Source organism: Condylura cristata, unplaced genomic scaffold (assembly GCF_000260355.1).
Source record: "Condylura cristata isolate star-nosed mole 26May11 unplaced genomic scaffold, ConCri1.0 scaffold00007, whole genome shotgun sequence".
NCBI lineage: Eukaryota > Metazoa > Chordata > Mammalia > Eulipotyphla > Talpidae > Condylura > Condylura cristata.
This window is the reverse complement of record NW_004567108.1, coordinates 32,740,876-32,765,665: the sequence shown is the minus strand read 5'-3', so window position 1 is coordinate 32,765,665 and position 24,790 is coordinate 32,740,876. Positions and strand designations below refer to the sequence as shown.

General features: G+C 37.3%; 2 protein-coding genes across 3 annotated transcripts in view; one reads left to right on the top strand and one right to left on the bottom strand.

Moving 5' to 3' along the window:
• The first annotated feature begins 246 nt into the window (after positions 1–246).
• ZCCHC9 (zinc finger, CCHC domain containing 9) lies at positions 247–7,537 on the top strand. Of its 2 annotated transcripts, none has more exons than XM_004678166.2 (6): positions 247–404; positions 1,358–1,784; positions 3,339–3,489; positions 3,804–3,896; positions 5,713–5,781; positions 7,046–7,537. In XM_004678166.2, the coding sequence occupies exons 2-6, from the start codon at positions 1,401–1,403 to the stop codon at positions 7,162–7,164; spliced, it is 816 nt and encodes a 271-aa protein (XP_004678223.1). In that variant the 5' UTR covers positions 247–404; positions 1,358–1,400; the 3' UTR covers positions 7,165–7,537. The 2 variants fall into 2 exon arrangements, with proteins under 2 accessions (XP_004678223.1, XP_012577175.1); XM_012721721.1 differs by lacking the exon at positions 247–404 and adding an exon at positions 493–510.
• Positions 7,538–16,958: 9,421 nt separating this feature from the next.
• Positions 16,959–24,790, bottom strand: part of ACOT12 (acyl-CoA thioesterase 12) — a 37,019-nt gene continuing 29,187 nt past the window's right edge. Inside the window, exons 12-15 of the mRNA XM_004678165.2 lie at positions 22,041–22,174; positions 19,921–20,049; positions 17,497–17,623; positions 16,959–17,262 (exon numbers count right to left, since the gene is read on the bottom strand). Coding sequence (XP_004678222.1) covers positions 17,113–17,262; positions 17,497–17,623; positions 19,921–20,049; positions 22,041–22,174 — 540 coding nt within the window. The 3' untranslated portion in view covers positions 16,959–17,112. The remainder of the gene's footprint in view (positions 17,263–17,496; positions 17,624–19,920; positions 20,050–22,040; positions 22,175–24,790) is intronic.

Genomic DNA, 24,790 nt, shown 5'->3' with positions numbered 1-24,790 from the left:
TCACCATAGTTTTATTTAAATTCAAAATCCTCTTTTCGAGGAAACCACTCCAGTATCTCCCAGCCCACTCACTTCTCCTTCTAAGCTGTCCATTTTAAGTCACAGTGATTGAGTACTCTTCATGTTGGTGTTCCCGTGGCCAGAGAAATGCATTTCAAGAATCAGCGCTCCAAAAGCATTACTTAGTCACCTTTTACCAGCTCTGCGCATGACCCTAACGCCCCGCTGCGAAAGCAGCTCCCGCCAGCCACGGCTGGGCTCGCCGGAAGTGACGCGTTTCAGGGACGTCGCGCATCCGGCCAGAAGAGCCGACGCCACGCCGGACGCCCGGTCTTCTCTGGCTCGCTGACTTTGTTGTAAGGGAGGGTTCGTGCGTGGTAAGAAGCCCCGGACGGCTGAGAGACGTGAGTCCGTGTGCAGCTCCGAGGGGTAGGGTTCGCGAGTGCGTTCCCTGGGAAGTCGCGGAGTACGGACGGACTGGCCGCGAGGCCCCGGAGCCCCCCAGCGCAGGTGGAGTGCGGGCTCCGGAGGCGTGTCCCAGGCGGCAGCGCCGCCGGCGTCTTGGTACCCGGAGCGTCGGCCTTCCCACGTACCCGCCTGGGAAGGATAACACGCCTCTGGGGCGGCTTGGACCCTTTTCTGTGACTGTCGCGGGGTTTGGCGTGTTGCTAGGCGCCATAGGCTCCGCCCCTCAGCTGTGTGGATGGGGTGTTTCAGAGGGCAGGGATTGAGAGTTTAACACAGGCTTGGTGCCCAGATGCTGCCCTGAAAAGGGCGACTTGATAATAACAAGTGAAGATTTTAAATCTTTGGGATGGAAGTTAATTTACGCCCTGGCTCGTAGAGAGAAGTCTCACGTCAACCGTAACACTGTTTTTGTATCTTTATCAGAGCCTGCCGGTAATGTTGTAATGACTGGCTTCCCTTCAAAAGACACGATTTCTGTATACTGATTTGCTTTGTAAATTGTTTGCATTGATTTGGTAGACTAAGCGAGAAGAGTGGGAGAAAGTATCCCAGGTACTTAAAGATAGGAAAATAAACGACCGGGAAAACTGCAGAATTTGGGAAGAATTAACTTCATTCACTGATTACTATGCAATTTGAATTTTCAAAATAAATGGTTCACATTTAAGCAAGTACTTATATACCCGCTTTTATGTTGTTTTACTGGTGTAGTAACTTTTCTGGCAAGAGCTAGATTTTTATGCAGACATATCTATGCAGCATATTATACAGTTAAATATATCTAAAGTGAAAAAATTAAGTAATTAATGCTTTTAGTACATAGGCATATGTGATATAGCATATATCTTTAGCTTATTTTTTCTAATTTTTTTTTTCTACGACTATCCAGCCATATTTGTCTTAAAGATTGATAAGGTACCTCTGATGCAGCTATGACCAGGTGGGCGCGAGTTACTACCACAAATAACAGGAGACCCTTATCTGCAACATCATGGGAGGACATGAAGAAGGGTTCCTCTGAGGGAAACAGCCAAAGCTCACCAAAGAGTAAACACTTTGAAGCCAATAAGCTGTCCCTGAAAAATGATGCACCCCAAGCTAAACACAGAAAGAACAAAAAGAAAAAGGAATACTTAAATGAAGATGTGAATGGATTTATGGAATACCTAAGAGAGAACTCACAGCAGGCTCACAATCGGGAGGTGATAGCAGCAGATAGTCAGGAAGTAAGGGAAGAAATAGCAGTTGCTTTAAAGAAAGATAGTCGTCGGGAAGGAAGACGATTAAAAAGACAAGCAGCAAAGAAAAATGCAATGGTAAGGTTATCACTTCTACCAAAACATTACTTTAATGGCTGAAAACAAATTTATACTCTTCACACATATATATCTTTTATTTCAGCAGAGTGATTACTGTTATGTACTAGATGTATGAAGTATCTTTTTGAGGGCCAGTATTAACACTGGGATTTCTTTCTCAACTCTCTGGCACTTGTTCTACTAATTAATTATAACACAACAAAGATGGTGATGTTATCCCCATATCATAGATAGAAAATACTGAAGTGCAGATAGGTTAAGTATCTTGTTGAAAATCACTCATCAAGTAGCAGAGGTTAAAACATATGCTCTCTTTAAAACATAAGCTTCCACCCCAGCCTTCCAATAGCCTATTTTAAACAGCCATTTAAAGAGATCAAAATAAAGAAGGTGGTTGATCTGTGTGGTCTTTTTACTTGGGAGCGATATTCTTTTGGTTTTCTCCATGAAAAGCCGAGGATAGAAAGGAGGTCTAGTAAGGATCACATCAGTCAGTAACAGAGCAGAATAGTAGCAGTTTAAAGTCTTTGTGACTCTAGCTAGCCATTGCTCCCTGCCTCCCCAAATTGTACTTGTACTCAGGAATGTCTAGGTGCTATGGGTTTATTTCTGTATTGCTGAGCCCTAGGTTTTGAGCTGTCAGAAGCAAGAATGAAATAGCATATACTTTCCCAAGTCTTCTAGCTGGATATTCCAGAAAAATCAGGATTTATTGCCAGTTACTACACTTTCTTAAAAAATAGAATTACAAATCATAAGCACTTTGTGCAATTATATGTTCTATTTTAACCATTAAATTTGCTGTTTTTACAAGCTTATGCTTAATTTAAAAATCCAAGAAATACATATACCGTTTCCGTTTTAAATCACATGCTCTTGGTATATGATAATGACACTGATGTCCTTATTGTTAAAAAGAAAAAAAAATCATAGATAGTATGGAAAGCACCAAACTATTATTCAGTTTTATGTTGGAACTAAATCATCTCAAAATAAATTGTCCTCTAAAATGTATTCTGTATGTATTTTAAAAATGAAAGCTGTCTATTTTTGGATAATAAGGATGATATAATAAGAAAATATTTTTTGGTATGAACCCCTTGGTTATGTATGATTGAAATCATAATTTAAGTGAAATCATGTGACCCAAAGTGTTAATACTAATTTTGAGTGATAATTTTTATTATGTGTATGTTCTGCACAAAACTCAGTTAATCTAATATAGATATCTCCATTAGTCAAATGATTACTCCATATTTGCTTAATTCTTTTAAGCAGTTAACTTTTACAAAGCCATTTTAGGACTTTTTTTTCTAAGATTGATGGATTGTGGATTGAGGGTCTTTTAAAGCACTGAGACTTTCTAATGGAAATGACATTTCATTGTTTAGGAACATGTAAAACTGTTTTTTTCTACAGACAAAGTATTGAGACTTAAAAAGAAGAAGTAGGAACCTTTAAAATGAGAAATGTTTTCAAGAATTTTTGATAATAAGAATTACTAAAGCTTGCAACTTTTGCATTGTTGAAACTCATATTTTGTTTTCCCAGCTGTGTTTCCATTGTAGAAAACCCGGGCATGGGGTTGCAGATTGCCCAGCTGCCCTTGAGAATCAAGAGATGGGCACTGGAATCTGTTACCGTTGTGGATCCACAGAGCACGAAATAACCAAGTGCAAGGCTAAAGTCGACCCCGCTCTTGGTATGTTGTTTCCCTGTCAGCTTTTGGTGTGGCGACTGGGGAAAGTGGTCACTGAAGAGCAACTGGGGAATTTTTTTGTTGACAGCGTTTGTTTATATGTATGCTGCTTAATATTTTGAAGCATATGAGTTTAAATTTTAAGTTATATATTAGCAATATATAAAGAAATATATTTTCTATCCAGAGTACTTAGAAATATTTATATATGTAACACACACATATAGATATAATAAATACAATATATGTAACATGAATATATATTATAAATATTATAAATAAATATAACTACTTAACCGGAACTGTTGATCTTATAGGTGAATTTCCTTTTGCAAAATGTTTTGTTTGTGGGGAAATGGGGCACCTGTCCAGATCTTGTCCTGAGAATTCCAAAGGACTTTATGCTGATGGTGAGTACTATCTGTTAACCCACATATGTCAAAATGGTAAGTTATGCAGAATTAACCGTAAAGATTGTAATTCAGTAAATTCTTGAATAAGTAGCAAAATCTTAAGTTTTTTTATTTTTATCAAATTCTATTCTATGTACTAGACTCTTATACAAATCATATGTAATAAGAGTTGATAGCAGAATACTGCAGATATATAAAATAAGACAATAAGTTGGAAAAAAACTAAGCTCTGCATTTCAAACATTTTGTGCTTTAGCATCTTTTGTGAGAATGTTATAAATATCTACTTTTAAATATGCAGATGCAAAGGGATTATATCTCAAACTAATACTAGATTTAAAAAGTTGTGTTATGCCTTAAGGGGGTGATCTTATACCTCTAAAGAACAATGTTATAAACCAGTTGTTACTTCAATTAAAACAAGAGTTTTGTGAAGATAATCTCAGACTAGTATACTACCATTTTGGCCTTCGGGGCTGATACATGCTATTTGATATTTGTAGTAGTTTTTGTTTCTGAATGCTTTCCTTAGATATAGCATGGATAATTTTTTGCTTAGCTAATGTCTTTTAAGTTCCCACAGTAAAATCTGTGACATCCCAAACTTTAAGGAGACTGTTACCTGTTACTGAGTCATTTGTTAACATGATGACTTTTATCATCAGGTTCTAGCCAGCTCTCATTCATCTCCTGGAGTCTTTTGGAGAAGTCCAGTGAAAAAGTGTAGCTTTTGCAATCAGCACCACCACTTACTAGCTATGGGACTTTGGCCAATTTATTTAACTTCTCTCATATCAGTTTCTTCATGTGTAAAATGGAGATAAAACTGTTTCATTAATTCTGAAATGCACATTTTGGAGTTCAGACTATATTCAACCATGGTGTGTTCCACATAATTGGAAATTTTTCTTTTTTCCTGAAAGGTATATAAAATTATGATGCATCTTATAATCAGTGGTGTCTTATATTTTCAAATTAGGTTTATCTTGAAGAGTTATGAGGATTAAAATATATTCAGGTGCCTCTTGTATTTCACTTTGACATATATAGCAGAAAAGAAGCCTGGGCCTGGAAAATGTTCAATAATTTTAAGGATACAGGTCAATAGGTCAGATAGCATGACTAATGGGCAAATGTAGCTTTGCCCATTAGTCAAGATACTTTTAAAAAAAAATTGCTGCACTGGAACAAGATACTATTGAAAAAAAAAAATTGCTGCACTGGGAATAGTTCAAAGAATTATACCCTATAAAGCCATTTTCCTAAGTCACTTTATGAGTATGGTCATGATTGCTCACTGAACAATAGTGTTTGACCACTAAGTGAATCGCTCATTTTAAAAGCCATGTGTGGTAATTCATACTCTTGGAATGTTACTTAAAAGTAGTCAGTAGGCATTTACTAGAGTTAGCATGCCTGGCAGATAAAAGGTGCTAAACTAAAAATTAATTCATTCTTTTCATAACTGCTCACCTTTATCTGACTTATACAGTAGACTAGGGATTCATAACCATTTTTTTAGCTATTGGCCATTTGAAAATCTGATAAAAACTATAAACCTCCTCAGAAAAATGTATCTGGATACTAATTTTGCTTACAGCTTCAAGAGTTTACACTCTTTTTCTATCTAAGATCCAGGTTTCTTTGTGGTGCCTTTTGGATGCTCCAGGACACAAGTGTGTGTCTTCCATCTTTCTCCTTTTCCCACTTCTTTCATGTAGGCAAGGCTGTTAGAATCAAATAAGATTATTTTAATGAAACATTAAAAGTCCTTTGCATGAGAGATCTTCAGTGCCTTTTTTCTTTTAATAAGGTGGTGGTTGCAGATTTTGTGGCTCTGTGGAACATTTTCAGAAAGATTGCCCTGAAAGTCAGAATTCAGGTAATACATTTGGATCTCTACTTAAAGGGACTTTCTATGCTGTGTTTTTTTGCTGCATTTTGTGATTAACTATTCACAGTTACTGCAGTTTTTAAGGTACCCTGGTCTCCTAGTATAGTGAGGACTTAACTCATTTCTGTCAGCAGTAGATATAGCACTGACCTACTGAGCATTGGTTTCTATGCTTTTCTATGATTTTCACAGGTGGAAAAGAAAGTATTCAGTATGTTCTAGATCACCTTGATTTTATAAAGCATCTTATTCATAAACATTTTTATTTGCAAACTCAAGAATTTAATAACTGCTAATTCTGTTAAAATACTGATTTCTTTAGAGTTAATAAACATGAAAATAACCTTCAATATTCCTATGATTGAGTGTCTTCTTACATACTCTGTACCTGAAGAATTCGGAGTTAATTTCAAAAGCTGCCAAAAGTATTAAAAATGTTTCCTACACAGTGTATATACCAGTAATATTTTCTTCCTAATGGAATACTACCCTTGATCATCAACAATTTCACTTATGTCCTATATTTATGGCAGACTTTTTGGGAAGCGGAGACCATAATTATATTAGTTATATAGATGAGAATGATGATAATCCTGCATGAGAGAAAGTAAGACTTTCTGGACTGTGTATTACTAACCCAATAGTGCTTCTTAGGGGAAAACACATTTCTTTTTATTTTTTTATAGTCACATTATTACATAAATAAGTTTGCCCATTCTTATTTCTTACTCAAAACATTTAAATTTGAAAACCAAGAATTCTCATTTACAATCTAGTCTAAAAGATAAGTCTTCATTACACTGTAGGCAGAGAATGATAAAGTAGAATCTGAATTCTCCCTCCTGGGAGGATTGCCACTTCCCAGCAGACAAGACTGATAGGCAGATGTTGTATAATTCACAGGTGGATTCTTAACACATTTAAAACTGATGCTTCATAAGTCTTGCTGTTTACAGACTCTTGGAATTCATTGACTCTATAATGATGAACTCAGGAAAGAATGAAAGACTTTTCTCATCAATTTATGCATTGCAAAGCAGTTGCTGCATTTCCCTAATTGGGATGAGAAATTGCCTGTGGTACTCTGAAATCAAGGGTTATAATCAATTAAAAGAAATGCTACTTTCCTTTAGTGATGGAGTCTTCTCATCTTGTGATTATTTGCGTGACTCTTTGCTAAACCAGTACCAGTGTAGGTGGATGTGTTTGATTACTGTTTTTCTAACATTCAGACTCTTGTATTTGTCTACAGATCGAATGGTCACAGTTGGTCGCTGGGCACAAGGAATGAGTGCAGACCATGAAGAAATTTTGGATTTGCCTAAACCACAGAAACCCAAAACAAAAACACCTAAAGTTGTTAACTTTTGAACATTAGTACTATTGCTAACTACCATGTCATTGTTATATTCTGAGCAAGTTGGAGCTGGCCTCCCTGGGCCTATATTGTCAGTAGCGGTTTGATCTGGGTGTGGTCCAAAAGTTTGAGTTCCTTGTCCATCAGAAGTACTTCCCACTGTTTAGAGAAAACCACTGAAGGAAAATAGAAGATCTTTAAATTGGATTCTCTGAAAGAACTTTTTTTCAACAGATAGAACTTAGGTATAACTAAGTGTTTATAAACCTGATTGTAACAATCATCTTAACAAAATTATGCATTAATATAAACTACCCTTAAACTAAGAGTAACTGCTTTTGCAGTTGGAAATGAATTTTTGGTTATATTGTTTTCTTGGTGCAAAGTATCGATTTATAATTATTATAATAGATATTTATAAATTACAAAAATCTGTATTTTTAAAATATTGAATAAAGACTCATTGCTCTTGTTCTTCTGAATACCTAATTCTGACTTGCACTAGACATTGTCGACTAGTGTCCCTGTAACAGTCCTTTTGGAAATGCAAAAAATGTGATTCTTTGGTGAAGATAATACAGGAATTTGTAAATTTTTGTTTCAGTTTTGACATAAAATCTCACAAAATTAATAAGGTTAAAACTGAATCATATCTCAATGTATGCTCTTGGTTTTCAAGAGCATATTCTAGACAAAATTCAGTTTGAGGTCTTCAATCAGAATGATGACCCACAACTGATTGTTTATCAAACTTAGCATTTTGCTCATGTTTTTGATAAATTAGGGTAAGAAGCAAATGCCACCATAATAAGAGTTAGAATGCTAATCAGAGATTTATTAGCATCTTTGATGAATTCATAGTCTTTATATGTAATATTTCATTAAGTCTTCCATTGTTTGTATAATGGAATGACTAGTGGATTGTGTATTTCATTTGAAATTTTACCTGATTGGATAGATTTGTAAGTGAAGGACACAGCTGTGATTAGTTACTGAGCCATCAAATCAAAATATTTACCAAATAGGAAAAAAACACTTCTCTGTACAACTCCACTTCTAGTCTTAATAGGAGCTGTTCTTTTATTTTCAGTGAGACAGGAAAACATGACAGAATCCTGCTCAGTCTGTTTAACTGGAGTTAACACAGATCATGCATCTGGAAGAGGACAGCAGTACTGCTTTGGTCATTTAGTCCAAACATACCCAAATCATTTCATCTGTCCTATTAGAAGCAAAAGGTTCTGGAGAATCTAAAACTTGTCAGCTGCAAGATAAGTCTAATTTTTTTATACACTTTTAAATGCAAGACTGTTAGTGCCATTCTTCTTGGGGTTGGTTCCTTTTTTTTTTTTCCAGGTTAATTTCTGCTGTAGTAAAATACAACATAAAATTTACTACTTTCGCCATTTTTAAGTGTATAGTGGCATTAGGTACATTCACTTTACTGCATAACCATCCCTTTCCATCTTCAGAACTTCTATCACTCCATACTGAAACTCTGTTCCTGTTAAAACAGTACTGCTCATTCTCCACCTCCCTACCACCACTTGATACAAAGATCAAACAACATTTTACCTCTACGGAATCATACAATAGCTGTCCTTTGTACTTGGCTTATTTCAGTTAGCATAGTATGTTTAAGGTTAACACTCATCCTTGCATATATCAGGATTTCATTCCTTTTTAAAGATGACAGATACGCATACGCAGTTTTGTATATATTTTTAGTGCCATTTACAAAATACACTCAAGTTAGAAATGTGAAGCTACAAATATTTTTCCCCCTGAAATTAACACGTGAAGGCCCTGGACAATTGGAGCTATAAATATTTACTTTTCACCTTTGGAGAAAAAAAGTAATCACTCCCACACCTCTACCCCCAAAAGTTCTTTCTCTGAACTCCAAAAGTCTTAAGATTTTCAGGATCTTCCACTGCAAAACCTATAAAGACCTACAGCTTATAAGGGCCTCAGCGGCCTTTCATGCCCAGAAATCTCAGAGCCAGGTTCACAGCTAGTATTCCCTGTTGGGCTCTCGAGGTGCCTCTCAGCTGGGCTTTAGTTTCACTGCCCAGGCTGTTGCTAAGAAGGGGATTGGTTCCACCTTTGTTTCCAGAGCTGGACCCCAGAGTTGCAGCCGGTAGCTATACTAGTTGGAGCAACTAGAAGAGCAGTGAGCTGCTGGGATTTTCAGGTACTGTAGGGGCTGAGCCAAGAAGAGGCAGAAACTATAATTAGTTTTAAAGCATTCCATTACCCCCAAAAGAAACATGCTTACTATCATCAGTCACTGCTTCCTAACCCCAACCCTTACGAACACCCTACCAGCCCAGCCTGTGGCAATCGTTAATTTATTTTCATTCTCTGTAGATTTGCCTGTTTTCCTCACAGGAAAGCTTAAAGCAGGTAAGTGACATATTCCTATGAACATTAAAAAAAAATATTTTTGACTGCCTTATTTTAGAAGTGCTCTGCTAGCAACTGGCAGAAACTTGTAGTCATCTGTTCTGCAGCTCTAATCTATACTTCAAACAAATCACAAAGTTCAAGGGGCTATACTTCTTGGTAGAACAAACTTACACAAGAAGATTAGACATCATGAATAACAGCAGTAGCAATAACAGGAAAATTAGCCCTACAAATATTTTGGAATGATCAAATATCGTATATAAATAAGTATGCTTGACAAAGAAATCAGAAACATTGAAGAGTTGAGCAAGGAACAGGAGGCTATTAAAACAGCAACCACCAGATTTGAAAAGTAATCAACTGAAACTTAAAGAACTGAAAATGTAATTGTTGATATGACAAGGCAAGCGAACAGAATAGGAACTGTAAAATAAATTCAACTATATTACAGAGGGACATGGACATATATAGTCTCCTTTACTCCTGGACAATGAATTGAGATAAGCTTGCAGATTTATAATAGAATAAGGAAGAAACAGTATTTTCAAAAAAGGGCCAGGAATTTTCCTATATCAATGAGCATTTGTTACTATCCTTCAAGAAACTTAACATATCCCAAGTTTGTTAAACAGAAAGGTAAACACAATTAGTTGTGACAGTGTACTGTAAAACCTTCAGTGTAAACAGGTTAGGCTCTTGCTGTCACATGGTAACCTTTTTTTCCTACCTTGCTTTGGTGCAAGCAGAGTTCTTTCTGTAAGTTTTGTCACAAATAACATTGCAAGAATATCAGAGAAACCAATGCTTATATTAGTGATGTATAAACAGCAATGTAGTGTCAATGTCTAAGACTAAAAGCTTGTGAGAATTTGACTTCTGAAGTATACCATGGTCCTCTTTTGTCCTACTTTGGGGTAACTGGAAAGTTTTGGAAAGCACAAGTTTTTTATTTTGGGTCACCTGCCTTCTGTGATTTAGAGACTATCAGCTATTTCTGTGTAGCCTCTATTATACATGAGAAAGCAGTTATATAAACTATTGAACTATTTTGCTATTTACATTGCATTGGTAAATAAGGTTTCTTAGGCTAGTACTGCATTTTGTGGGAGTGGATCATTGTGTTGAGCACCAATTATGGCTTGCAACCCTATGATTGACTCTGTTTATGTATATAAGGACTAGAATGTCAACAAAAATGAAAATAGTTTTCAGAAAAGATGTTAAACATCTTTTCAGTAAAAGTATTACATGTACTTTAAACACAAAAAAATAGATTTAAAAGAATTCATATAGAAAAGACCTTACCTACAAGAAAAGAAAAAATTCACTGCTTTTCTAAAGCAACAATGAAAGCAAGCAGAAATCTTCAATATACTAAGAGAAAATAATTTTCAATACAGAATTACATGAAACTATATTTAAAGAATGAGGGACAGATAAAGTAATTAGAAGGTAAATAGAATACTACCAATAGCTACTTACTAAAACTAAATGTTTTGGGCAAAAGCAGTCTTATCATATATAAGGTCTAAGATGCAAGGAAGAATAGAAAGCACATACATTAGCATATACATAGATAAACAAAGACTTAAAAGATTAAAAGTAATGTGTAATTTGTGGGTAGTGGTAGACTATAATATAGGAGAGTGGATTAAGTATTTCAAATTCTTTATAGTCTTGCAAAGACAAGATATACATAACAAATTTTAACTTTAAATTGGGGAAGACGTTAAAAAAATACATATTACATGCCAGACAATAGACTAATATTGAGTCTATAACAATGAATAAAACAGAAGTCATACCTCTACAAAACTTTCATTCTAATTAGGGATGGCAGAAAAAAAATAGATAAAATATATATGTTAGATTATCAGTATTAAATAAAAGTGGAGAGGAAGTTCTTGGGCGTCAGGGAGAGAGGATTTCCATTTAGAAAGGAGGCTTTAAAAAGTTTTAGAAGATATTTGAGTAAAAACCAGACAGTTGAAGGAGTAAGCCCTATTATCTTGATGTGAAATGCAAGTGTAAATGCAGTTAGTGAGAAAGGAACATGCCAGTTGTAGTTGAAAAGCAAAAGGCCAATATGACTGGAAAAGAATGAAGGAGAAACTTGGAGAAGATCAGATAGTTAGCAGGGGTCATATCTTATAGGCTCTACCAGTTAATTCCGACAGTGTAGCAGTGACAGTGTCTTGGAAGCATACAATAACAAGCCCTTATTTAGCTCATGCTTGTGAGTCAGAGGCTAGGCTTACCTGAATAGCTCTGCTAATCTCAGTGGAGTCTGTTCTCACACCCATACAATGTTTGGCTTGAAATTGGCCATTCTAAGCTGGATTTAGGTTAAGGAGTTCTGGGTCTGTAAGACTTACTTTCTGGGACCAGCAGGTTAATCTCCATATATTTTACTCATGACAGTGGCATGGATGTGTTTGCAAAACACTTTTCAAGTCTTTGGTTACATTATGCCTGCCAATGTTCCCTGGATGAGTCACACATTCAAACTCACAGAAGAGGTAGGATAGTACACTCCACTCATGGACATGGGGATGGTGTTGGGGAAGTGAACATTTCTGAAAAATAATCTCATGTACCACATAGCCTTGTAGAACATTGTGTGGTACTTTATGTGATACTAAATTATTCATGACTTTTGAGGAGAAATGAGATGATTACTAAGCTGAAGGGAGGAACAGAACAAAAAGGTTATAAGCCAGATGAGAGATTATTCACAATAGGGTGGAAGTGGTGGAGGTGGCTAAAACGGGTCAGGTTCTGATTCTATGCAGATTAAAGCTGATCAGATTTACTGAAGGGGCAGGTGGAGTTCTGGGGAGTTACGGAAGGAAGGGTGGTAGAAAAAAATGTGTTGGAAATACTGACTTTGAAGTGATTATTAGTGGAAATAATAAATTGGAGAAATTTGGACTAGAGACATAGATTTGGGGGTCATTGTCAGGTAGATGACTTTTGAAGCCCAGAGACTGTGCATTCAACAGAGAGTGGCCATGGACGGTACCCTAAGTTAGTGTAATCATGGTTATGGAAACTTATTCTACTGGAAGCAAAGAAATTCCTGAAGCAAAGGAAGAATTGAAGCCCTAGAGAAAGTAAAAGAAATTATTCTTTGGCAGGAATAGGGATGTTTCATCCATTATAATAGAAGAGGCGGAGGGATGTGGAAGATGCATAGATGAGCATATGTGAAGACTCCTACCTAATCATCTATATTTTGTCAAAGTATTTTCTGAGATTCCTGAGCTGGAGGAGACATGAGAAGTTGAAAGAAGAGGAAGCTGTGTGAATAGTAACCCTGTAAGAAAATGTAGTAGGATTATCAGTGTCCTGAATGCTGTTGAAATTTGTGGTTAGAAATTTTAAGTGAGAACAGTACACAGTTTTCAGATGTTCCATTCACATGGGTGAGACATTTTGAATTATTTAACCAAGTTTGTGATTTTGCAGACCAGCTGAATGAAAGATGAGTGATATGGGTGTTTTCCAGGGGGTGATTCTGTAATGAAGGACCGTGGAATCAAAGCCTGGTAAGGGAAGAAGGGAGGGCCTAAGGGGTAATGAGCTATGGAAATCATAGTGACACTAACTTCAATCTGTTTTCAAATGTCCCTAAAAAGGGCACAAAATGAGGAAGGGAAAGGTGGCAGCAGTAATTTTGTAGGGTATAAAGTATAAAGGAAGGAAAACATTTGTAATCTGATATTTTTCTGACTTTTGAATCTAAAGGTGGGTTACTGCCAAGAACTGTGAAGGGTCTGAGATTCTTAGTAAGCCAGTGAGTTAGCTTGCTGTTGTTTCATGGATGTTGACAGAAGAATTCACTTCTCCTGGTTTTGAGACAAAGGACGGTACTATTCAAAGCAAGCAATATTGTGTTGCTTCCCTTTCCTCCCAAGTCCCAGAAGGAGTCATGAGGACCCTGGCGGCTGCTGTAGACTTACTAGATTTGTGTCAGAGCTGCGGAGCCCAGGACTTAGCACTCTGTGAGGGAGTTGGAAACACTTTAGCAAGCAGCAGTCAAGTTAAGTCCCCTCCACCAGAAGTGAGTAGTTAGACCAGTGTGTGGTCACCTTTAACTTCTTAGTTGCTATGTAACTAGTATGTGCAGCCCATCTGGGCCCATGAAACTGCCTGTCCCAATATTTTAATACCTCTAAATGTCTGAAGTAAATCAAAAAGGACTTACTAGTTTCCATTTTAATAATTTAGAATCATATTTATTCCTTAGCATATATTGTTCAACATATATTTTCAAAAATACTCATCAGTTTACCAATAAAAAATTTCAAGATTATCTTTGAGATATGCCATGAAAAATGTGAATAGAACAATGAGAGAGGACAATATAAAAATACACTGGTTTTATTTCTTTTAGAGGTGTTTGAGTAAAAGAGTAAACAATATTCAGTTTTCACATTTTCCCACTATATTTCTTCTTTCAAAAGAGAAAACTGAATACAGATTAGAAACCCAATTACATTAAATCCAGGAAGAATTAATAGAAATCACTTTCTTTCCATAATCAAAAAGTTTAGTCCTGCTAGAAGCATTTGAAAACTCTTACCATCAAGAAAGTCATGAAATCTCGAGTGTTCCTTAAGATATTTTGATACTCCAAAGGGAAAAATCTGAAGCTTGACTTAATTTTTTTTTTTTTCAATAGCATTTATTTGTACATACAGAACTGGGGTACAGGCCAGAGACTCAGGGGCAGTGAGAGACTTCACCAGAGACAGAGTGGGGAGCAGAACAGGCAGATCAACGAAGTACACTGCTGAGGGGAGCAGCGGGCGGGTCAGGAGAGGTCTGCCACGCCATGTGGTCTCCTCCGGGGCAGGCGGAATTCGAACTCATGCGGAAGTGGCTTTAGCTTCTCAGTGCAGTGCTTTAACCCGCTGCGCCACCAGGGAGGGCCTTGACTTAATTTTTAGGGAGCAAAGAACCAGTCATATTTGCTTAAAGGTTGACCACCAAAGATAGCAGAGAAAGGCTATCTTTAATTTAGGTGCCCTTAGTTATCTCTCACTCTATTCTGGCATTTCTAGTTTCTCTGTTTTTTTTTGTTTTTTTTTTTTGTTTTTTACCTCCCAGAAAACATCAGAAGCATTCCCGTGCTGAGCAGGAAATGCACTGCAACTAGAGATCACCATGGCTCAGCCTCTGTGCCTGCAGGGATTTTTCTCAATTGTCCCTCCATGAAGCCTTCCCGGACCATCCCACTAAGCAACACCTCTACTGCCTCCCCTGCACTCATATTAACCCTATCTTATTTTCCACATAATTCTCATCTCCTAATATTCTGATCAATAGGCTTCTCTTCCTTACTGAATCCATGTTGCCTAGGAATGTCTAGCATAAAGTGGGATCTCAAATATTTATCAAGAGAATGAAAGTATGGTCAGATATATTTCCAGTAAGAAAGAAATGCAAACCTAAGGGTCATTGCTGAATTGGTAACAGTAAGGCCTAGGCTATTATGGCATCGTTTCAGGCAGTAGATTTTAGCTTCTTGGGATGTCCTAAGTAGAACTTGAGTGTATTGCTGTCTTTTCCTGTGTCACATTTTTTGAAGCTTCTTTGGTCCAGGAGTTCCAAGATGAGTACTTTAATGTAGACCATGTTGACTGAACCAAGAAACAGTCAGGTGGGTGAGCCCTATGTGTTTTTGTTCATAAGAACTTTAGAAAGATAGGAAGGATTGTTTAGTATGACAATAAGTGAAAATGGGAAAATAATAGGTCCTTTGGTGTTTAGGATTCTGGAACAAAACAAACAGATCAACACTAAAGAATCTTCTGTGATGGTGTTAATGGTCACTATCCATTATGGTAGTCACTTAACCACATGTGATCTGAAGAACTGATTTTTAGATTTTACTTAACTTCAATTGTAACAGCTACATATGGCTCGTGGTGTCCAGGTTGATCTGTGCAAGTATAGACTTTGCCTTTATTATAAATTAGAGTGGGCAACATCCCTATCTCTAAAAGTCATCCAGCTAAAATTACTCTTTTCAGTCAATCTCACAATGTTTCTATTACTGTTCAGGAAAATATTTAAAAACTATAAATTCAAAGATGTAAGACAGACTACTATTGAAAATGTCTTAATTATATGAGTGCTCTGAAATTTTAGCTTATACAATTTTAGCATAATTTCATCCCTTTACTACTCATTTTTTCATCATAAAAAAAAACTTAAAAATAGTCTCAAAAATCTTTCTCCTTCTGGAATGTAGTGGATTTTTCTACATACCCATGATTATTATTACATATAAATGTATTGTTAAAATTGGAGCACAGTCCAAAGTTCACGAAAATTCATAGCTACTGAGAATCTAATGAAAATAATTAGTTAGACCTAGACTTGAGTGAGTGATTGGGTGGAGCAGACAGGCAGTGGGAGCAGAGTTAGAAATTTGACAAACTAACAGCAGGATGTGCCCAACCTCTTAAATGCTTTAAACTTGAAGGAAGAAGTTCTTCAATATTTTAGACATGTCTACAGATGAGGCTAACTTGACAGATACTGTTTTGTCATATGAGTCAAGACAAATCACGGGTTAGAATAATGAATGTTGAAAGCTAAAGAATAAAGTGCTACTGTAATGACTATGAAAGAAGAGCTCAGTTAATATTCTCTTTCTCTGCAATATCACATTTTGCAGATACTTTGTGTGTGTGAATATATAGCAATAGATACTAAATTGCTTGGCTACCTTGAATATATGTTAAATGACACTGGTAAAGTAGGTCCTATTATTAAAATTGATTGGTTCCCATTATATTTTAATGTCTTCCTAATTTAAAACTCTAAAACATGTAATAAATCTTGTCAGATGCTCCTGACATACAGATACCTGCTGGACAGGGAACAACTTACACTATTAATCACTCAGTTTATATTTTTAAAAAGATTTATTTTATTTATTATGCTATAAGAGCTGGGGTGTAGGCCAGAGGAGTGAGGTGGGGGTGGGGGTGTCTGTGAGAGAGGATTCATTTACCAGAGATGGAGAGGGGAGCAGAAGAGGCAGATTGACCAAAAAAGCACTGCTGAGGGGAGCAGAGGGTAAAACAAGAGAGGTCTGCTGTGCCATGATTGAACTCATGCGTCACTGGCTGTGGATAGCTTCATAGTGCTGAGACTTAACTCCTTGTGCCACCAAATTACCTTTTTGATTTTATTAAATCTTAAAAAATTTTGAACAGAGTACATTTTACCTCTGCAACCTTAAAAGGTTTATGATCATTTAAGCCAAATTTCTACCATTTTACAGAACACATAAGATTGCATATGGCAATTATCTATTCCTTTTGGAAGATGATCAAAAATAATTCTTAGCTCTTTAATTCTTGCCCAAATCACTGTTACTTGATTTGAGATGCCGTTTGTTTCTTAACCTCCTCCTAGCTGTATTTGGCTTAGGCTGATCAAATTATTTTTTGTCCCAAAAGCTTGCAAGTGTCAAGGCTAAGGGTTCTTGTTGAAAAAAGTGAGAAATCAAATTATGGCAATTGGAAGTTTATCATTCAAAATGTTCTTATTAACCCATCATGAGCAGTATTCTCTATAAATTGTATACAGGAGGTTGCTGTCTCTTCAATGGACTTTGACCAGCCACCAAGATTTCCAGCAAAGTAAGGAAAGATGCTAGCAGAAATCTGGTTAAAGTAAGACACCTGTTTCAAAAGAAAATACAATATTTTAATTTCTTACTGACTTGGAGCGTTTTCAAAGGGGGATCTGAATCTTGTGCGGGGATGGGGGGAAGTTATGACCCTGATCTTCTGGGGGACCTTCTGGAATGGCTCTGAAAGGATGACCATAGGGTTCCCTTAGTGTGGAAATTAGGAGAAATGATTTTTCAATGTCTGTAGGAGCAAATTAATCTGCAGATGTTTCATCAAACTTACAGTGCATGAACTGCTGTCAATAGCATGGATGAGAAATCCAGCACATGTGATTTCACTTCTGATGTACCGTGGAGAAGGTGGGACTGACGGCAGAATAATTGACTTCATTGCCACTGTGAAAATGTTACTAAAAGATAAAAGGATATTTTCTAAATTCTTTTGAGAAGTGAAGAGTTGTTAGAAACCTAATTCCTAGATTTAATGCAATATAACTATGTTAGCAGAAATGAACCTCTGAGACCTCGATCTTCGAGCTGAGTGGCATGTATTAGAAAATAATCACTATAGTCCGGCAGAGGAAATGAAGGCCATTGGTGTGTTATGCCTGAGATTCAATACACTTGGCATAATTCTACAAAGTTACAGGCAAACTGGTTTTATTGTACCCTAATGTGTTATAATTCTAGTCTCTCCCCTTTTTTTAATTTAAAAAAAAAAGCATTAACTTAAAGAACTACCAAACTATAGAGAATCCTACAGACTAACAATAGAAGTGTTCCTCAGTCTACCCTAAGCAGTATCCATTTCCATCCTAGTATGATCACTGAAACATTTTGTTATTTATTCCTCCACACCTGTACCTTCCATAAACTAATGTAAGAAAATACATACATACTGACTTCCACAGAAATATAATCAATTTATGAATACTGGGTCTGCATTTTGATTTTTCATTTAACATTAAATCCTTGGAGGTATTTCTATATTAGTACCTCTGGCTATTTTACCCTTTTTAATGATGGTACAACTGTAATATTGACCTTACCATAATTTCTAAGATGACCCTTCAGTTTATTTCTAGTATCTTTTGCCATAATAAATATCAGGACCCTGAACATCCAAGTGTGTTAATATCCAAGTACGTTAATATACATGAATATGTGAGTATGTGTTATTTGTGTGTATGTATGTGAATTTATTTATACAGAGTACATGAATGTTCTGTGGCCCAGCTTTGACATAGTAAATACTTTAGCCATTTCCAGGTGTAGACCTCAACTATCCTGGCAGCTTCCACTTCTTGCTTCCTTGACTACTGGCGGCATTGCCCCTTAGAACCTAGACACTGTGCACAAGAAGCCCAGTGCCCATGGAGAAGTCACAGACCGACCCTGATCCATAGCCCTAGCTGGCATCTAGCCATTTTATAAGTCTAGTACAATCAAATATTTGTATTTTCTTAACCTATTCCTGATGCTTTACTCAACTTTCAGTGTGTTTTTACTAATAATGGGCATGGAGCAAAAGATAAGGAGCTACGTCAGGCCTTTGGCACTTTATGAATGGCTGGTGCTTAATAACGATTGTTGTTTGCTGGGGACCGGCCCCAACTATCAAGGTGTCCAGAGGCGAGACAGGCAGGGCCCTAAGGTGGGAAGGCATGGGAAGTGGAGATTCTGAAAGGGGAGAGGGGAGCAGGTGTGAGTTAGACACGGGAGTCAGAGTTGGGTGCAAGTCTTCCTGCTCATTCCTTCAGCAGGTCTTTATTTATACTGTGTAGCAAGTAGTTAGTTGTAATAATGCATAGGCTAAGTTAATGAGAGATCACCATAAATTGTCATAAACATTCTCAAGGACAAGCGGAACAAAGCATTTTTTCTTAACATTTTATGGTATACTAAATAATACATTTTTGTGATAATTGTCATGTATACAGATGTTTGGCTATAACTCAAGGGAAGAGGGGTCTGGGAAAGGATGAGCTTGTTAACAACAGGTTATTACGGGTCTTAGGGAAGCAATAAATTGTGTTAGCAGTGTTATCAGTGATGTCTAAAGAAAAGCTAATGGCTTTTTTTAAAGCTAGCAGAGAGTAGTGCTTGTTTTAAAAAGGAGTAAATTAAGAGAAAGTTGTACAGATGTGTATTAAACAACACCTGTGTAAACAAGGTTACAAATTGTCCATGAGTCCTTATGCCTTGGAAGTCTTATCTGAGATTTGCTTTTTATTTAAAGAAACCAAGGGAGTTTCCCAGGAGTTTTTATGCCCTGGGGTCTTATTTCTCCTGGGGCTTGCCTTTTGTCTCAGGAGACAGAGGGATTTGCCGCCCTGGGGCAGCTTGCCTGGACCAGGTAGCCGCCGTATGAGGCTAACGCAATCCAGTTGTAAACTGATGGTTGCTCAGAATATTTTGATATTATGCTTATACAATAAAGGGAGGTCGTAACATAAGTTAGCAGTGGAAATTCTGAGTTTTCAGAGCTTTTCCTTTTCTATCCGGAGTTTGTCAGTCGATAGAAGTTGCATAGCTTGTGTCAGTTGTTTCTTTTTCTTTCAAAATGATAACTAAGGACCCATGTAGAAAAAAAACAGGTGAACATCATTCAAGACTAGAAATGTCTACATTGACTTCCTTGTTTTCTTAACTTTTTCCCACTCTATATTATGAAACATTGCTGTAATACTTGAATTCATATACTCACCCATCTTTGATAGGTCTTCTTCGTGATACAAGCACTACCAAGTCTTTGGGTTTTTCATCATTCACATTAGGACAGATGATGTGATATATCTGATTATCTTCACTCACACAGTCTATGACCTCACAGGACCTGTGTAAACAGAACATTGAAAGAAAGGCTGCACATTTCTGCACACTAGAACAATCACTTAATTCTTTCATTTTCTTCACTTCATTATTGGCTCCACATTCACCCTTCTGCTCACATAATAAAGACTGCTGTTTGGTTAAGAGGGATATTTCTGCCTGTGATAGAACAGTGGCTATCAGCTTCAAAGATCATTGTCTTCAACACTTCACAGGAAAGTATTTAGCTATTTTCCACACAATTATTTTTGTCTAGAATCATGTAATATTTTGAAGACAAGTGAATCCCATGAAGAATCAAAAACTGACTCTTAGGAAAATAAGTATGGTATATTGCTAAGAACACTCTGTCTGGAGTCAAATAACTTCCCCTTTGATATCAAGATTACCATTTAGCAGTAATGTTATGTTGGGCAAGTTACTTTTATTTTTTCATCTGTAAAAAGTAGATAACAATACTATGGGGTTATTGTGAGTATTAAATGAAAACATTCGCCATATTGTCTAAGCTATAGTAGGTGCATAAGAAAAGACAATTCAGTAGAATTCACTCATCATTCAAGTTCAATATGGCAGAAATGTCAGGTGATGCATAAAGTAGTGGAAAAATATTTTAAAAGAATACCAAAATTGGCCCTCCCTGGTGGCGCAGCGGGTTGGGGCACTGCACTGAGAAATTGGAGCCGCTTCCGCATGAGTTCGATCCCCGCCTGCCCTGGAGGTGACCACATGGCGTGGCAGACCTCTCCTGACCCGCCCGCTGCTCCCCTCAGCAGTGTGCTTAGTCGATCTGCCTGTTCTGCTCCCCGCTCTGTCTCTGGTGAACCCTCTCACCCTCCGCATCTCTGGCCTGTACCCCAGTTCTGTACGAATAAATAAAAATCTTTAAAAAAAAAAAAAAGAATACCAAAATTCAGGCATTGCTCTTGCTAAAAGCTTTATATGTAAATAACTACAAATATTGATGCAAAAAAGTCCTCTTCATGGAGGAGTATGTATGTTTTATTGTGATAGTGTTAGCCAGGACTTCTCATTCTAGTGTCTATGCAAATGTAACAAATGACCCTAGAGAGATGCCTCATGTATTAGATTGTTTATTATATTAATCATTTGTGAGGTTTAAATATTTTAAAGAGGAACCTGTACCTCACTGAGAAGTAAGCAATAATACTTAATATAATAGGAAGCTCTTCTTACCAATCCGTTCCTTTTAGCAAGGTGTCTAGAGGCCATGAGTGCTGTAGTCCAGGAGCTAGACTCCTTGGAGGAAGGGGAGTAGCCTGAGTGCAGTCAGACCTTGTCAGTGCAATTGATAAAGTACATAGCTCAGAATTCTAGGAAATGAGGGGTGTGGAGGAGATTGAATTAGGGATGCAGGAGACTGGAAGTAACTATAGTAAGAGATGAGACTGACAGAAATGGACTTGATCATGGAGAAAGGAGAGGCTGCCTTTTACCTCAGTATTCATACAGCCTCTCAGCTTCTCATCAGAGTGTGCTGCTTCACAGAAAAGGAGGGATCTCCTAATTAAATATCAAGGGTGGGAAGGGGGGAGGACACTTAGACAGTCACTTCCTGAAGGACAACAAAATTATATATTGCAGTACAAGAGTGTGGAATTAAGAAACTGGTAGACCTGATTTCCAGTTCTGGTTCTATTCCTTTACTGTGTGTGCAAATTTTGGCAGTCTTGGAACCCCTACTTTGTTAAATAGGAATAATACCAGGCTTGAAGAAGCATTGGTATGCTGACAGAGATGGTCAACTTATCAACTATATTTGTCCTTTTAATATAGATGACAATTATAATTCTTACTGTTTTATTGCTAATAGTATCTGATACAGTTCCTATGTAGAACAAACTTTTAAAATATTCTTTAGTTAATAAAAAACGAGTCCTATGTTGAGCAGTGGAGAGGTACTGAAATGAAGAGGTAAGCATTTATTTGATGTCAAGTCAAGTTTGCTTAAGAAAAAAATTTAATTTGTCTTACATGTAGTGGGGGTCCCACAAAGGCCTCTTGGTAAAGTCAGATAACAGATGATAAGCCAAGTGTGCTGGTCTTTCCACATGCTTTTCAACCCAAACAGATAAAATATCATGTTCTTCCAGAGTATATATTTTTATCTAAAAGGTAATAAGAAAAAAATTACCAAAGAATTGATGTTTACTTTAAAACCATAAATATATAGGTTGATAGGTTGATAACAATGAAGTGAAACAATGATAGTAATTTCACTTCAAATACTCGCACGTCTAGAGCTCTGGCCAGGATACTAAGCCCCTGTGTTTTCCAAAAATAATACCTGATGTAAGGGTAGCTTATTTAATTATTTTACAGTAGTCTTTCTCATAAAAAATGAAGAACATAGCTTTTCTCTTTGTGATATGTCCCTGCCTCTCCTCAGGAACAATAGAAAATATCACCACCCTGCTGGGCAAGTCAGTGCCTCCTCTCCCCACAGAGCCCTTGGAGTCAGGCTGTGTACTCTAGGACATTTTCCTGGGATGTCAGGGATGCCATCAAGTAGGCCAGAGGGAGCCAGCAAGCAAGCCAACCACCTCTAGAACCAGCTCAAACTCTCAACAAGGTCCCTGAGGCACCGTGTTTCTTCAACACAAAGCATTCTTCCATTTGTGAATCACAACTACTCATCCTCCTGGGAGGCCACTTCCTGTATTCTAATGCTTATTCTGTGGGTAAGAGGAGACCTATCTTGGGGACCATTTGACATATACTTAAATATTTATGTATCCCTTATTCCTCTGAACTCTCCTCCTTTGCTTTTGCTAATAATGGGAGATGTGTGTTTAGCTAAGAGCACATAGTTATGCTGCCTATTTCCTCATATCTTTCAGGATGCTTTGAAGGTAGTATTGAAATTTGCTATCTTTTAACCATTCCCATAGCAACGATCCATGAGTATAAACAAACATAAGGTTAAGACTTCACTGCAGGAATCAAGCAGATGGAAAAAATCAGACTGTTAGGGAGAAAGTCTTTATATCTTTAAGAAGAGAATGCTGAAATGAGAAACTGACTAAAAACCATTGTTTTAGTGACACTTTGCTTATGCAGTTTTGCCTCTTCAGCTGACCTTAGTGACAGGCTTGTCTTTCAATACAGTCTGCAGAACAGAATATGTGCTAAACCGGGTATCCAGTAAACAAAGAAAACCATCAGTGGGGCTCTGGTTAGTTGCTGCGTCTCACCCCATAAGACATGCCTGATTTTGCCTCCTCTGTAGCAGGAGTAGAATCAACCCATGGGCGTAAGTCCAGTGGCAGGTCACCCTATCAAAATTTGGTGGCCTTGTGGCTCTAGGGCATCCTAGTGGGGCTCCACAATCTCAAAGCAGGCAAGGACAGGTAGCCAGGGTGAATTCCACAACCTTGGTTAGATTCTAGCCATGGAGCAGTCATGGTCAACTCTGGGAGGAATGGGATATAATTTTGGACTTAGCACTTGTTAAGAGCAGAATTGTGGGTTCCTTGGTGGTGGGGTAGTGTGATAACATACATCTGAAGAGGTATGATCCTATACCTGTGAATCATATATAGTATTATAAACCCATGTTACCTCAGTAATGCAAACAAACAAACCCCAGAAGCTAGGTGACCATAAGAATCTTCACATTATTAAAACTAGATATTCTGGGGGAAGAAAAAGAGAGCTGACTTAAGTATTCCCTCTCTCCTATTCATAAATTAAAATCCTAAACTCCAGAACATGGACATTATTTGGAAATCGGGTCATTGCAGATATAATTAGTTGAGGGCCTCTAATCCAATGTGGCCTGTATCACTGTGTGAAGGGAAATTTGGGCATAGATATGTGCACTGGAAGAAAACCACATGAAGACGAGGGCAGCGACCACACGATGCATCTACAAACCAAGGAATGCCAAAAATTGCCAGACTACCATGAGAAGCTAGGAGAGAGGTCTGAAACATTCTTTCATGTTCCCTCCAAAGAAGCCGGCCTGCCAGCACCGTGTGTGAGACTTCTGCTTCCCCAACACGGAGAACACACATATCTGTTGTGTAAGCCCCCCAGTTGGCTGGACTGCTGGGGCAACCCTAGAAAACAATCACAGCTCTTCTCCAGGAAGCTGCTATTCTCCAGGAATCTACTCCCCAGCCGGAGCCAAAGCAAACACTAACTTCAGTAGCTAGGTTTATTTATTCAATGACCTATATAGTAGTGATGAATGAATGAGACTTTGACTCTTCCCCAAGAAGATGAAGGTGGCAGAAATTCCTCATTGTTCTGTTGTCAGAATCAGTGATATCGATGCAGACAAAGCAGCTGAGTAAAGATAGTGGTTTTTGTTGGCTCTCTTTAAATCCTACTAGTTTAGAAAACCCCAGCTTTTCTTAGTGAAAAAATTCTCTAACACCAATCCTCTAAAAAATATGATCTCCCTTTTCATAGAAGAATACAAGTTAAATCCCATTTATAACGAACTCAAATGCTGTTTATAAATACTCAGATACCAGCAATGATGCAAGAGGTAGATTTCATCTTAGCAAGAGAAAAGTCTTGAGGATCTTTAATGAGGGACGAAGTGAAACGGAGAACTTGTTTATGTTAGACCTGGTGTCTGCATCTCTGAACCAAGTTGAGATGAAACTAACTGGATCCAGAGGGGATAAGGAGGACCCTAAAAGATTCAAAAGTGACAACAAAATATAATAAAAGAAAACAGCCTAAAACAAAGCAGCAGAGTTCAGAGTTGAAAA